This window comes from Polyodon spathula, chromosome 2 (assembly GCF_017654505.1).
Source record: "Polyodon spathula isolate WHYD16114869_AA chromosome 2, ASM1765450v1, whole genome shotgun sequence".
Taxonomy (NCBI): Eukaryota; Metazoa; Chordata; class Actinopteri; order Acipenseriformes; family Polyodontidae; genus Polyodon; species Polyodon spathula.
This window is the reverse complement of record NC_054535.1, coordinates 50,080,348-50,092,900: the sequence shown is the minus strand read 5'-3', so window position 1 is coordinate 50,092,900 and position 12,553 is coordinate 50,080,348. Positions and strand designations below refer to the sequence as shown.

Here is a 12,553-nt window from a genome sequence, read left to right as displayed (position 1 = left end):
TGGAAAAACATTTTGGAATTAGTTTTAGCCCCCTTAGCAATGTTCATTTCTATTTCTCTCTTGGCCTTTCTAACTTCCTTTTTGACTTGCGTTTGCAGTTCTGTGTACTCTTTCTGTGTACTTTGTTTGTGATCTCTTTTAAACGCTCTGTAAAGTGCCTTTTTTCGATGATTTTTTTTTTTTTTTTAATTGATCTATTAAACCGTTTTGGCAATTTAGTTTTACATTTAGATTTGACTACTTTAGGAATGTAATTGTTTTGCACCTCTAATACTACATTTTTGAAGAACAGCCATCCTTTTTCTGTGGATGTTTTGCTTGTGTTAGTCTCTGTTTCATACCTTTGTAGTTTGCTTTTCTAAAATTGTAAACCTTAGCTTTAGTCATTACTTTTGGGATTTTAAAAATCACTTCAAATGAGACCATGTTGTGGTCAGTTAATTATTTTCTGTTTCTCCGCTTTGACTGTCTCATAGCAAGACATTCCCAGTGTTATGCAGAATTCTATATCCCCGCATGATTCCATGCCTGTGCAGATGCAGTTTTTCAAAGCTGGTCGTGGATGCACAATATTCTTGTGCCCGAGTCATGCTGTGTTCTCAAGCACTGCCATTGAGTTCTGCTGCAGTTTGCAACAAATATTGAAAACAAGACCAAACTAATTCTGTAGCAAAATAAAACAGCAAATTTAACACCACTAATTTTCTACAGTACACTCAGCCTTCTTTGTTGATCAATACATGAAACCCATGATTAAAAGTAACTTTATAAACTGTATTTTTCTTTTAAAACACATTTAATTTTTTTTACACGTAAATACTGTTCAGAAACATCAAGCGTTCACATATAGCGATCTTGATCTACTCTGGCATCAAATCTAAGGGGATACAGAATTCTATGAGGATAAAAATCTGCGTAACACCGGACCGCCTGCCATCATCCTACGGAGACCCACTGAAGATGTAGCTGGTGCCGGCTGCTGCCTCCTTGGTCGCTGTCATTCTGACAAAGTGAGAGCCAGGCTACCTGTCCTTTGAAGTGCCCATATACTAAAATAAATGGTGTGTAATGCATGCAGCATTTCGCGTGCTATGATAACTGGCTGTGACGAAGTGCCCGCCCCTGTGTGTATTTTCTGTTATATGTTGTGTGTGATACGTTAAATGTTGGTGTATAGTCATTGGTACACGGGATATAAACGGGTCTGTGTTTCACGTGTGTTTAGAAATGTATAATTGTATTTAGGCACGGGATTGTACATCACTTCATGTACATTTAAAATAGTTAATATGTGAGCACGAGGTTGCACATGATTAATTCACGTGCTGGGATTCAAGTGAATAATTACTTAGTAATTGAATCCCAGCACAACAATATATATAGATGCACGTTTTACTTACTCGCGGTTGGGTGTTCGGTGAGTGGAGAATGGGAGAGAGAGTAGGAGAGTTACAATTTCAATTGCTATTGCGTGCTGGTGGGACCAGCACGATACTTGTTTATTTAACTCACCGTGTTTGTTTGTCGATCTGCTCACCGTATTTTTGGTCCGTTTTTGTTTGTCTGTTTATTTTGGCTGCCAGTGCCGTGTCCTGTTTCTGTTTGTTTGTTCAACCCTTTTATTTTCAATAAACCGGCGCAAGCAAGTGCCATCATCATTTCACTTCGCTGTCCTGTCTTTGTGTTCGCTCCTTTCCTGGTTCTGACATCACCCACTTCGGCCGTCTTTGTGACACTGGCAAATGAGTCATTTAGCTTGCCTTATTTGTGCCTATTGTTATATTAGTGAATAGAGCGGTCACGCCTTCCTTTTTGCGCACAGTATGGGTTTCTCTTACCATGCAGTATTTCAGGTAATTTAACACCATTTAGTGCATGAGGCCCTTAGTATTTGATTTCTAAATCATTTTCTGCTAATCACCCTGCATTGCTTGTGAGCTTTATTTACAGAATGGACACGCGATAACTACTGTATTTCAATTGCCTTCTTTAAAAAGAAGTTTTAACTAAGGCTGGAAGGAGAACTTATCTCAGGGTGAGGCTAATCAAGAAACATGGGTATCTTGAGTCAGGAGTGCAAATCATAATGGACTTGCTAGTACTGTTATTGATAGTATCCAAAAATAAATATATTAGACACAATGCACTGAACACTGGAACATAAGGTAGGCTATAATACACTGTCATATTTCAATAAGACTTCTATTGCATAGCAGTGTCGCCTATTCCAGGTTTTACTATGAGTAAAATACTTATTTAATAATACTTATTAAACTCCTAGTAAAACTAAGAATGGACCAAACTGCTATGCAATGGGAGTCTTATTTCCATTCTTGAAATTTGTGATGGAGTGAAAAAGAAATTCCAGATATTGGCAATCAATATTTTTCACCAAGCAAAAGTATGTATTAGTTTGCATTGTCTCAATATTCTTTAATCATGTTGCAAAATCTTACATTTATTTTAATTAGGCACTTGCACAGCATCTGTCCTGAGGAAATACCAGCAAGCTCAAATATATTACTCTTCTTAATATGGCCCAATTTTTGATGCAATAGTGAAAGAACTTTGCTTTGGGTTTTTTTTACATAAAATTATTATACAGTACAGCTATTTGAATTTAGCCCTACTTTTCAATTTGTGATAAATACGTTATGTGTACAGCACAGTGAAACAAAAAATGTTTAGACACTGTATATACAAGGTTAGTGAATGTGGGGAACCAAGATATGGACAACCAGAAGTTACTGTCAGCCACTCTGTTCCTGTTTATTCAAAGGTGTCTGATAGATTGTTACTGTATGCGCCATGCTGTCCTGTAAATAGCACTCTTGTAATCACAATCTTCTGTTCCTGACTTGGCACATATATATATATATATATATATATATATATATATATATATATATATATATATATATATATATATATATATATATATATATATATCTCCCTCCATTCAGTTTATCACACTAAATCTAACCCACTGCAAAGTCATCTGCTAGGGGCTTTTATTGTAGATGATATATGTTACTGCAAACCAGCTGTCAAACAGTTGGTAGTAAAATGCACTAAGATATACCTTGTGTGCCTTTCAGAGTAAATCACAAATACATTTTCATCGTTCACATTCTAATGAAACACGTAGGCTGTCTGACTGGTCTGTCTGACATTTGTACCTAATTGTGTTTTGTCACTGTACTCGCACAGCTGTACAGTGAATGGATTAATTTATTGAAGCTCTTGAAATCAAACTGTTAGGCGTTTTACTAAAGTCTGCCCCTGACAAATTCATCTTGGTACTGATTTACTTGCCTGATAATTTATTTATTTTTTTTTGTAATCCAGCAGTTGTTTCCGGGTAATGAAGAATTGTCGATACACCCAAATGAAATCATTGACTTGCACTCTAAAACAAAGTCAGATTTATAAATCAGTGTAATGCCCTGGCTGTTAGGGGGATTGATTTAACATGTTTAGTTTTAGTTAGAACTTTTACAAGAATTGCTCAACATGAACAATATGTTACACACACACACATGAACCTATTTACAACCCTGTCATTTTCCCAGTTGTTTATATTGTAAGGAATTGAAATAAACTCTTATATCTGTAATTAAACCTGTATATGGTTCACAAGAGTTCACATTGACAGGCTACTCATCAGTCAATGTACTTAATTAAATCACAATATTCATCCCTCAATCTCTCTATCTCTCTATTGATTTGTGGTTAAACATAGTTTTGTGGCTCTAGTGTGCAAAACTGAAGGTTTCTCTGAATGGAAAGATTATAATGTTGAAAAGATTGTCTACTTTATTATTTGATTAACTATAGGACAGGGAGTGTGCACATACCAATTATTATTATTTTTTTAAATAACAGAAACACAAAAGAAATCTGAATATTACAAAAACATAACATATGGCTCCCTGGGGAATTTCATTTGTAGCTGCTAGTACTGTATATCACCCTGCCTGGCTGGGTTTTTGACTAATGAACTCTTGAATAATTTTTATTTTACAACTGCAATAAAACTGTGCAGTAGACATTTCAAATCAAGTGCAGTTTTACTGAAAATGAAAATGCATTTAAGTCTCAAGACTAAAGCCTGAATGATAGGATTGATCATGTTTTAGATAAGTAAGGGTACCAGTATATCTTTTGTAGATCATTTGTGCGATTGGAATGAATTTAACTAACACTAGCTAGGTTTACATGCACATGAAGCTCTCCTGATATTCACAGTCGTTTTTTTCCTAATTACTAGGCAGACATATATATTTAAATATCCCCTCCCCTAAATGACTATGTAATCTGCATTGGTACGACCGACTCTTTTTCCTAAATCAGAAAAGCACAGCAACTAATTTCCTGAAAAGTACGGCAAGAACATTGTGAGGAAAACTGTCATGACTTGTCCATGTAAATGCCGTCAGTGAGTCTGATGAAAAAGAAAAGCACTCCTAATACTGAAGGGATTCTAAATCTGCATGATTTACCAATGGTATTCTAACAGAATAGTAAAACACATCCGCAGGTATACCATGACATTACAGTAGTAAAATAATTCATCATCAGTACTGCGACAATACATTTGTATACTAACTATACATGTAGTACTTTTATGTTATGTAAAGGAAAGTCAGACAACAGACAGAAGTAGAATCTGACTCGCATAATTCTACAGCTTTATGACCTTAAATCTTTGAACAAAAAGTTTATACCTGGTCAGTTGATCTGTTGGCTGGATTCCTAGCATAAAATATAGCCATTAAGCACTATAATTTTATTTCTTTACTCATTTGGCAACTTAAGTTGCTGATGGTCTTCAATCTGCCCTATATCTTTAACTTCAGCATCATTATAGTTACATTATGATGTATAGTATCATGGTATCTAATGTATGGGCCTGTTTTATGAAGCCTTATGCCTAAAGTAAAAGACCCATAGCTCAGATATACAGGTGAAATGTTTGGGTCCAAAATTAGATTTAAATCACCTTTGGCACACAAGAGAGGTGGATTTTTTTTATTTAGGTGAAAATATATACAAGTGCTTACCCTTTATAACGCTATAGTGGTGAGTCATATTTACAAGACCATGCTATTTGTGTTCCGCCTTATATACTGTAAAACTTCAAATAATTGCCGGGTCTCAAATAATCGCCTGTCTCCAATACGCGCCAAGTCAGCTGGCAAATATTGTAAATAAACGTCGGGTCTCCATTAAACGCTGGGTCTCTGTCATTACCGTTGAAGTTAAGGATTAGCTTGAGCATAATGAATTGCTAATAAATGGCAGTGATGAAAGTGACCCTCAGAATTAATGAATAATAATAATAAAAATAATAATAATAATAATAATAATAATAATAATAATAATAATAATAATAATAGAAAACTGACTTTAAGGTAGGCCTACATGTAATGCGTATTTGTTTAATGCCGTTATTACGTTATTAAAGGTTGTGATAATTTTAAGCGTGCTGAAAGTAGGCCAGATACAAACCTGTTGGTGTATTTTAACGTGTTTTGTTGTATAGCAAAGTTTGAGATTAAATAATAAATTATTTTTAATAATGATACTTATTTCTTTTATTGTTCATTTTTAAAAAACATTTTAGAAGTGTTACTTAGTTCCCACTGACACCCAACCTCTTAACAAAGTTTAAATTGAGTTACGATGTTGCTACAAGGTTGTGTATTAGCGGCTTCTCAATAACCGCATGAAGCATGTGAAGCTAGTGATCTAATATAAACGCCAGTCTCAAATAATCGCCACTCTGCAATACACAGCGGGTCTGCTGGCAAATACTGTAAATAAACACCAGAGTTGCCAGTTCCTCAGTGCCTTACAGACCATGTATGGATTTATTAAAATAATGCTGCTACAAAGGAACAGGAGAAATGAGGAAGATATGTGACTGGGTTTAAATGTTGCCTTTTTTTGCTCAATGACTGAGAATGATAATCCAGTTTTTAATGGTATATTGAGTAAAAAGTAATCAATCAAGGCAGTTTGTGTGTGTGTGTGTGTGTGTGTGTGTGTGTGTGTGTGTGTGTGTGTGTGTGTGTATCACTAAAAAGTGAATGTCACTCACAATTTGACATTATCTAATAATTTCTTAATTTACTTCAGTTTCAAATCTTTTTTTTTTGTTTGTTTTTTCCTGAGGATTATTGGCAGTCTTAAGGGTGATGCAATGACTCTACTGGTCATTCTTTATTTAACTGCTCTGTCATAACTCATTAGGCTCGAACATGCAGATGAAGGTAATGGATTAGACCCTACTTACATATCTCCACTCGAGGTATCTTGTACAGCAAGTGTGTTTAATGCCCTGGTGTATATTCAGTCCAGGCTACGTGTTTCTGTGCTGAAATTCAGACGGGTATCTCTGGTATCGCGTTTCACAACCTTTTTCACAACCTTTTTCACAACCTTTTTCACAGGGTTTGAACCCTAGAAGAGTGCCAAATCAATAAATCACTCATGTTTTGCATTTACAGGCAGCAGGTATACTTGGAACCCGCTGCATTTAAATATAATATCAGGATTATACGTAGGTAGACTAAAACCCAGTTTATAAAGCTTGTGTTATGCGACAGAGATAGGCAATGGCTTGTTAATCAATAGCAGTTAGTTTAAATGAAGTACTGCGTTTAACTTTTTAAAGTCCAGTGCCATTTTATGACAAATGTACAAAAAGCATAATGTAGTTATGCTATTGGTAAATTTTGTATCTGAGCATTAAATTAAAGTGTCATTATGATGAAGGCTACATTTTGTAAACCATTCTGCTCTGTTTACAGGATAATCTGACTGTTTACTTTTGAGAAATTAAGAGAGACCTTCAACATGAATACAGGTATGTTAACATTTAATTTATTTTAAAGTATTTGGTTGTTTTTAGTGCTAGCATTTCTTTTGAATGGAAATACCAATGCATTGTAACACAAGGGGACACATTTTTAGCATAGTTTCAAAACTTAAACTTAACAATTGAATAATACAATTCCATGTCTCTTAACCCTCTCAAGTTTCCCATTTTATTAGCATGAAACCGCTCCTTAAAAAAAAAAAGAGACAATTAAAAATAGATTAAATGCTCTGTTTGAATGTGTTTTACAGAACTCTTGTTAACAAGAGCTATTCAACTTCACACATATTTCAAGTAAAGCTCCAGGGGGTGATTCATTTCATGCATACTGGCTGATGACAAATTTATTAATCGGAAGGCTCTTAAGCTCAAATCTTGCCTGGTGTGACTTGGATACAAATAGGAATTTTCAAAGGAAGTGATCAGGGTGATAGATTTAGTGGTTGCCTGCAGCAAAGAGAAAATAAAGGCAACTTGGTACATATCCATGACCACTACAGTAATGCACAGTGATGCAGTTTTTGCTTAATGCACAGGAGTTCTGGAGTTTACCACATATACAGCAAGCAAGCCAAAGGTTTAAACCAACCGTTTTTTTTTTTTCAATTATTACAATTACTCAAATGTGGATAGTCTGTGTTAATGTGCTCATGAGTTTAGGAGCTATTCTTCAGTTCTATTTGCCATATAAAGTAGCGAAATATCTTTGTATTGATAAGTGCCAGCAACGTTAGACCAGGGCTTCCCAACCCTGGTCCTGGGGACCCCCTGTGTCTTCTGGTTTTCATTCCAGCTAAGCTCTCAGTTGCTTAACTAGACCATTAATTGAACTAATAATTTGCTTAATTAGACCTTTTTAATTGTTCTCAGATCTACAAAGTTGCAGAGTTCAAGTTACTTATAAAATGTTATAGCTAACTTGAAATCTGCAACTGTTTAAGACCTGAAAACAAGTAAAGGTTGATTTATACTTCTCTCGCAGACAAAAGCCGTACGTCTGCTGCAGACACCTCTACAGTTTCGCCAGAAGGACTGAAGCACCCCCTTTTAGATGAAGCAAAGTGGTTGTAGCTGTCAGTCATGCTTTCAGCCACTCTGCATTACTGCCGGTGTCGACTTGTGACTAGGGTTGCCAACAGGCGCCACAATCCAATTACACTTTGAGACAAGATTTTAAAATTGCCCGTCTCATGAATGAAGTGAATGTGTAAATTGACTCATATATATTTTTATGAGCAGCAAACAAACTGCTCAGCTGTTGTGATCAGAGCAACGTTACTGATTTGATGGGGAAAGTAATTGTATATAAATAAAAAATATAAAAGTAAATAGCGACGTTAACTTATTAGTGACTCAAATATATAAAAAGAATAACAATAATACAAATAAAAATACATTGTATTCATTATTATTGTTATTATTACACTAGTGGTTGCTGCGCATGGTAGCCTATTTTAGCACCATTATTCATTTTAGCAAAGGTTAATTTACGCTTTAATTTCATTCAGGTAGACACAAGTTTAAAATCCTGTTCTGTTGTTCATGTTTATTGGGTTCCTCAAAAACTTGCTGTATCGCGCTTCACTGGCTTGCGACCATGCAACAAATTATTGATTTTTTTCAACATCATCTGACCCTGTGCGTTTTGCTGTCGCACAAAAAAAATGCCGTATGAATTTTCAAAAACGACGCAGCTCACTGCAGTGTGGATGATGTCATTCCGACCATCAGAGACCACTGACGTCTCAAAGTATAGAAGTATAAACCAGCCTTAAGACGTGAGTTAGCATGTACACCTTTAAAATAACACAATGGGTACATTAGCATCTGCCAAATATGCAAAATACATGGTGATGTATGCAAATGAAGTGGCACGAGAGCACTAATGAGACTAATGATATTCGGACAATATTTACTAAACTGTGCTAAACAAGAAGCACACCTTAAATCGCATGCTAGACAGCACTGATGGCAAGCAGGTGTTACGAGCCGAGATCTGTCTTAAAGCTGTCTGTCAGCACAAGGTACAGGTATATATGTATATTCGATACTACACATCCGAAACTCTGTAAATAAGTAAGACTCATTTTAAAATAAATGCGTTTATATAATAAAATGCACACATACCAGCCGACTGCATAAAATAAATAAAAAAAGAAAAACAACTTTTGAACAGAAATGCGTCTATATAGGCTACAGGTATATTATGATTAAATAAAACTGTACAAACAAAATAAGTAACAGGACATTGAAAATTAATGTGTTTATGTAGCCTATAGACATAAAAAGCATGCAAAAGCTTACTATGAAAACCAAAAAAAAACATAACTGTGTTCATACAGACATAATTGAAACATGGTAATATAAATAAATAAAGGACATTGGGTTTACAATCACAACAGCACATAATATCAAAGAAGGAAGTGTTCTATTAAATCACATACCTGCATACGCTGCATTTTTTTTTCTCCACACGATTTGGGCACAGCTATACCACTGCATGTGTCGGCTGGCACTGGGGTCGATTCCTTCTGCATACCTGCTTTTACTTCTGTACAAATAATTCTGTACCTTCACAGCGTTATTGATTTTCTTTATATATACCGTACAATCATGATGGTGTCTAGGTAGGATTGTTGATAACTTTTTATTTATTTAGTAAAAGTCAAGAACTGACAACTGCATATCTTAATCTCTGCTGATTCCTTTATAGTCATTTCATTGACACACCTTATCTTCTGGGATAAGGCGTGTCTTAATATGTTAATGATTTCCATAGCATGCATCTTAATAAGTGGCATTCACATTAATAAATACCAACTTATTTGTAGTTTTAAGACGCGTGCTAGGGGATTACCCTAACACTAGTCTTATGGCTACTTGTAAGAACTGTTAGTAAATTAGGCTCCTGAGGTCCCCAGGACCAGGGTTGGGAAGCCCTGGTCTAGAGCTTGGCTGTTACTTCTGTAAAGGCACTGCCTGTGGTACATGTATCTTGGAAGGCAACTAAGTGAACAGAAGTTCCTGAGCTCATATAAAAGTACTCTAACACAATATAAACCATCATAAAAAGGTGAGACAAAAATGTTAAATGAAATTTGAAGCTACCTAATTAACAATTAGTTGGAATGAAATGTGAGACTCATTTGCATTGCATTGCTAAAACAGTTTGTTAAAGGATTAAACAGTTAATTATTAATTTTACAAGCTAAACATGTTAACAGAAAAGGTTTGGCTGTCGCTGCTTCAGCAGCAATGAATACTGTATGTGTGTATGTGCGATTGCTGATGTTCCAGCTTATAAATATCAAGAACAGGTGTTACACACAGAGAGTGTGCCTAATTAAAAATAAAAATAATTTGATGATGCATCTGCTAGTCAAATCTGGATGTTAAGAGGCCAGTAGTATGGGACTCCCTTTTGCTTGTGAACAAAATATTGTTTGGTAAAGAAGTTAAAAGTTGGCAAATTACAGTGATTTTTCAACAGTAAGGTACTGTTTTGGTTCAGAAGTGGTGTGTTAGAAAATATCCTGTTGGCTTTCATTAGCTGGTAAATTGAGGCACTTCTTAAATGAAAACTGGTATGCTCATGTTAACATATAGTACATGCTCTTTGGATAACCAAAAGTTTGGCAAACTTTAGACCGTTTATAAAACATGTTCAAATGAATAGTAGGTTGTTTTAAATAACCTCTAGCAATAATTTTTATGGCATTTTTATGTGGTCTATAATTTCCGACTTACCAATGCCAACTATTTAAAGTTGTAAAGAAAATTTGTAATGCATTTTCACGCTGCTTGGTAAGGTTGTGTGATGCGCCTAATGCTTTGTCACAAATGTATTCCTTAAATATTCAGGTGTTACATTTTTTTATTCAATTCTTATTTAATATTTTGATTCAGTGCATCATCAGAAATCCATGATGCATTTGTAAAACTGATGTATATAATATAATACATTTGTATGCATACATGCTACTTACTACTTGCTACGCTACTTAACCCTGGCATAATGCTTTGCATGTAGTAAAATTTGCAACATGTTATGCTAAGCTTTTTAAATGTTAAAGCAATTTACATTTTGAAGCATGTTTGTAATTTGTGTTTTATGGAAGAGGGGTCCGGATTCCTGCATACAGGTCCTAATGATGCATGTGCTTACCTCCTATGTGTTGGGCATGTGTCTGTGTGGTGCTGTGCTTTCCAGATAGCGGTGGATGTGCTCACAAACGCGCTGCAATGTCTGTCACATTAAGAGCTATGAAGAGAGTCCAGAGTTCTCCAAACCTATATACGGTTTCAGGTATTAACTCCATTCAAATAACATGCATGAATGCAAAAGAAAAATGTACATCATTATTTTTTTTTCAATATAAATTAAAGCTTTGTGAATAGGGTCGAAAAAATGATGCATATATATTTCACATTTGATGTGTTTCCATTTCCATTTACTTCCTTCTAAATGTCTCCTTTTCTTAAAAACTAAAACTAAATCCTCATACTGCACATCCCTATACTAGCATTTCTGTAAAAGGGAAGTTAGCTTTTTTGTACAGTGCACATATTTAGTTATTTGGTTCTCATTAAAATGTATTTTCTCCAAAAAAAAGTTTAAACACGATCAGAGAAGAATTTTAGTGGTGCAGCAAAATAATATGTGCTCTTCTTTTAAAGCAAAGGACCCACGTGTAATAGCTCACCTGCTTCTATTGATAAAAAGACAGCAACCATGTGTGGTTAGTTTTTGTGTCTGACCATACTTCTTATCTGGAGCTTTGCTTGTTCTATTGGTCTTAAAGACCCAGTTCTCTGCAAAACAAAACCAGTATTGTGTAATAGTGAAATTCAGAAAAAGTTTGACTCAAAAGTTCACTCTTGTCTGAGTATCGTGTGAATATGTTGTACTTAAGTATAAGATACAGTAGTTGTATTATTTTCTGTCATTCATTGTTATTTTTCAGTTTATCATAAACTTTGAGTTGTCACTGTATCAGATATCAAACCCTTTTCTGTACAAATCTGAGCATATAAACTAAGGAAACCAGTTAAGGGTAGCACAAGCCCTGGACATGAATTATCATTTAAAATTATGTACAGGGCCCTGTATGCTATTACTTTACTCCTTTTATATTGTGATCCAGAATAGATACAGGATAGTGTGAAAAAAAATGTTTTGCCATATTCAAATATAACACCGTCTAACAAATTTTTATTTTTTTTTGTTCCTGGGTAGTAAGTGTTATTTCCTAATTGCTTATGCCTCAAAAGTACAGAAAATGGCTATTATTCCCCACAAACTTTGCTTTTGTGACCAGGACAGTGATATTTCAAAATATCACTATTTCCAGTGGGAAAACAGGCAAATGTGTGTCTTTTCGTTCACATAAAGTCAGAAAAGAACAACATATGAATCCAAATTAACATGTATTTATACTAAAGTAATACAAAAATGACTACGAAAGATTTAGAAGTGAGAAGTTTTTCGAGATTTACTGTATTTACAGTATAATCGTAAATCTCGAAAAACTACTCACTTCTAAATCTTTTGTAGTCATTTTTGTATTATTTTAGTATAAATACATGTTAATTTGGATTCATATGTTGTTTTTTTATGACTATGTGAACGAAAAGACACACATTTGCCTGTTTTCCCATTGGAAATAGTGA

At 34.8% G+C, this 12,553-nt stretch overlaps 1 protein-coding gene across 34 annotated transcripts in view; it reads left to right on the top strand.

Annotated features, from left to right (window-relative positions):
- LOC121297735 (sorbin and SH3 domain-containing protein 2-like) overlaps positions 1-12,553 on the top strand; it is a 100,863-nt gene that overhangs the window by 32,453 nt on the left and 55,857 nt on the right. For 11 of the 34 annotated variants that reach the window (XM_041224374.1, XM_041224318.1, XM_041224310.1 and 8 more), the window contains one exon: positions 6,816-6,871. In XM_041224374.1, the coding sequence (XP_041080308.1) occupies positions 6,862-6,871 (10 nt within the window). In that variant the 5' untranslated portion in view covers positions 6,816-6,861. Of the gene's footprint in view, positions 1-6,815; positions 6,872-11,121; positions 11,190-12,553 lie in introns of those variants that run through there. The other 23 variants (XM_041224458.1, XM_041224422.1, XM_041224412.1 and 20 more) reach the window with 9 other exon arrangements.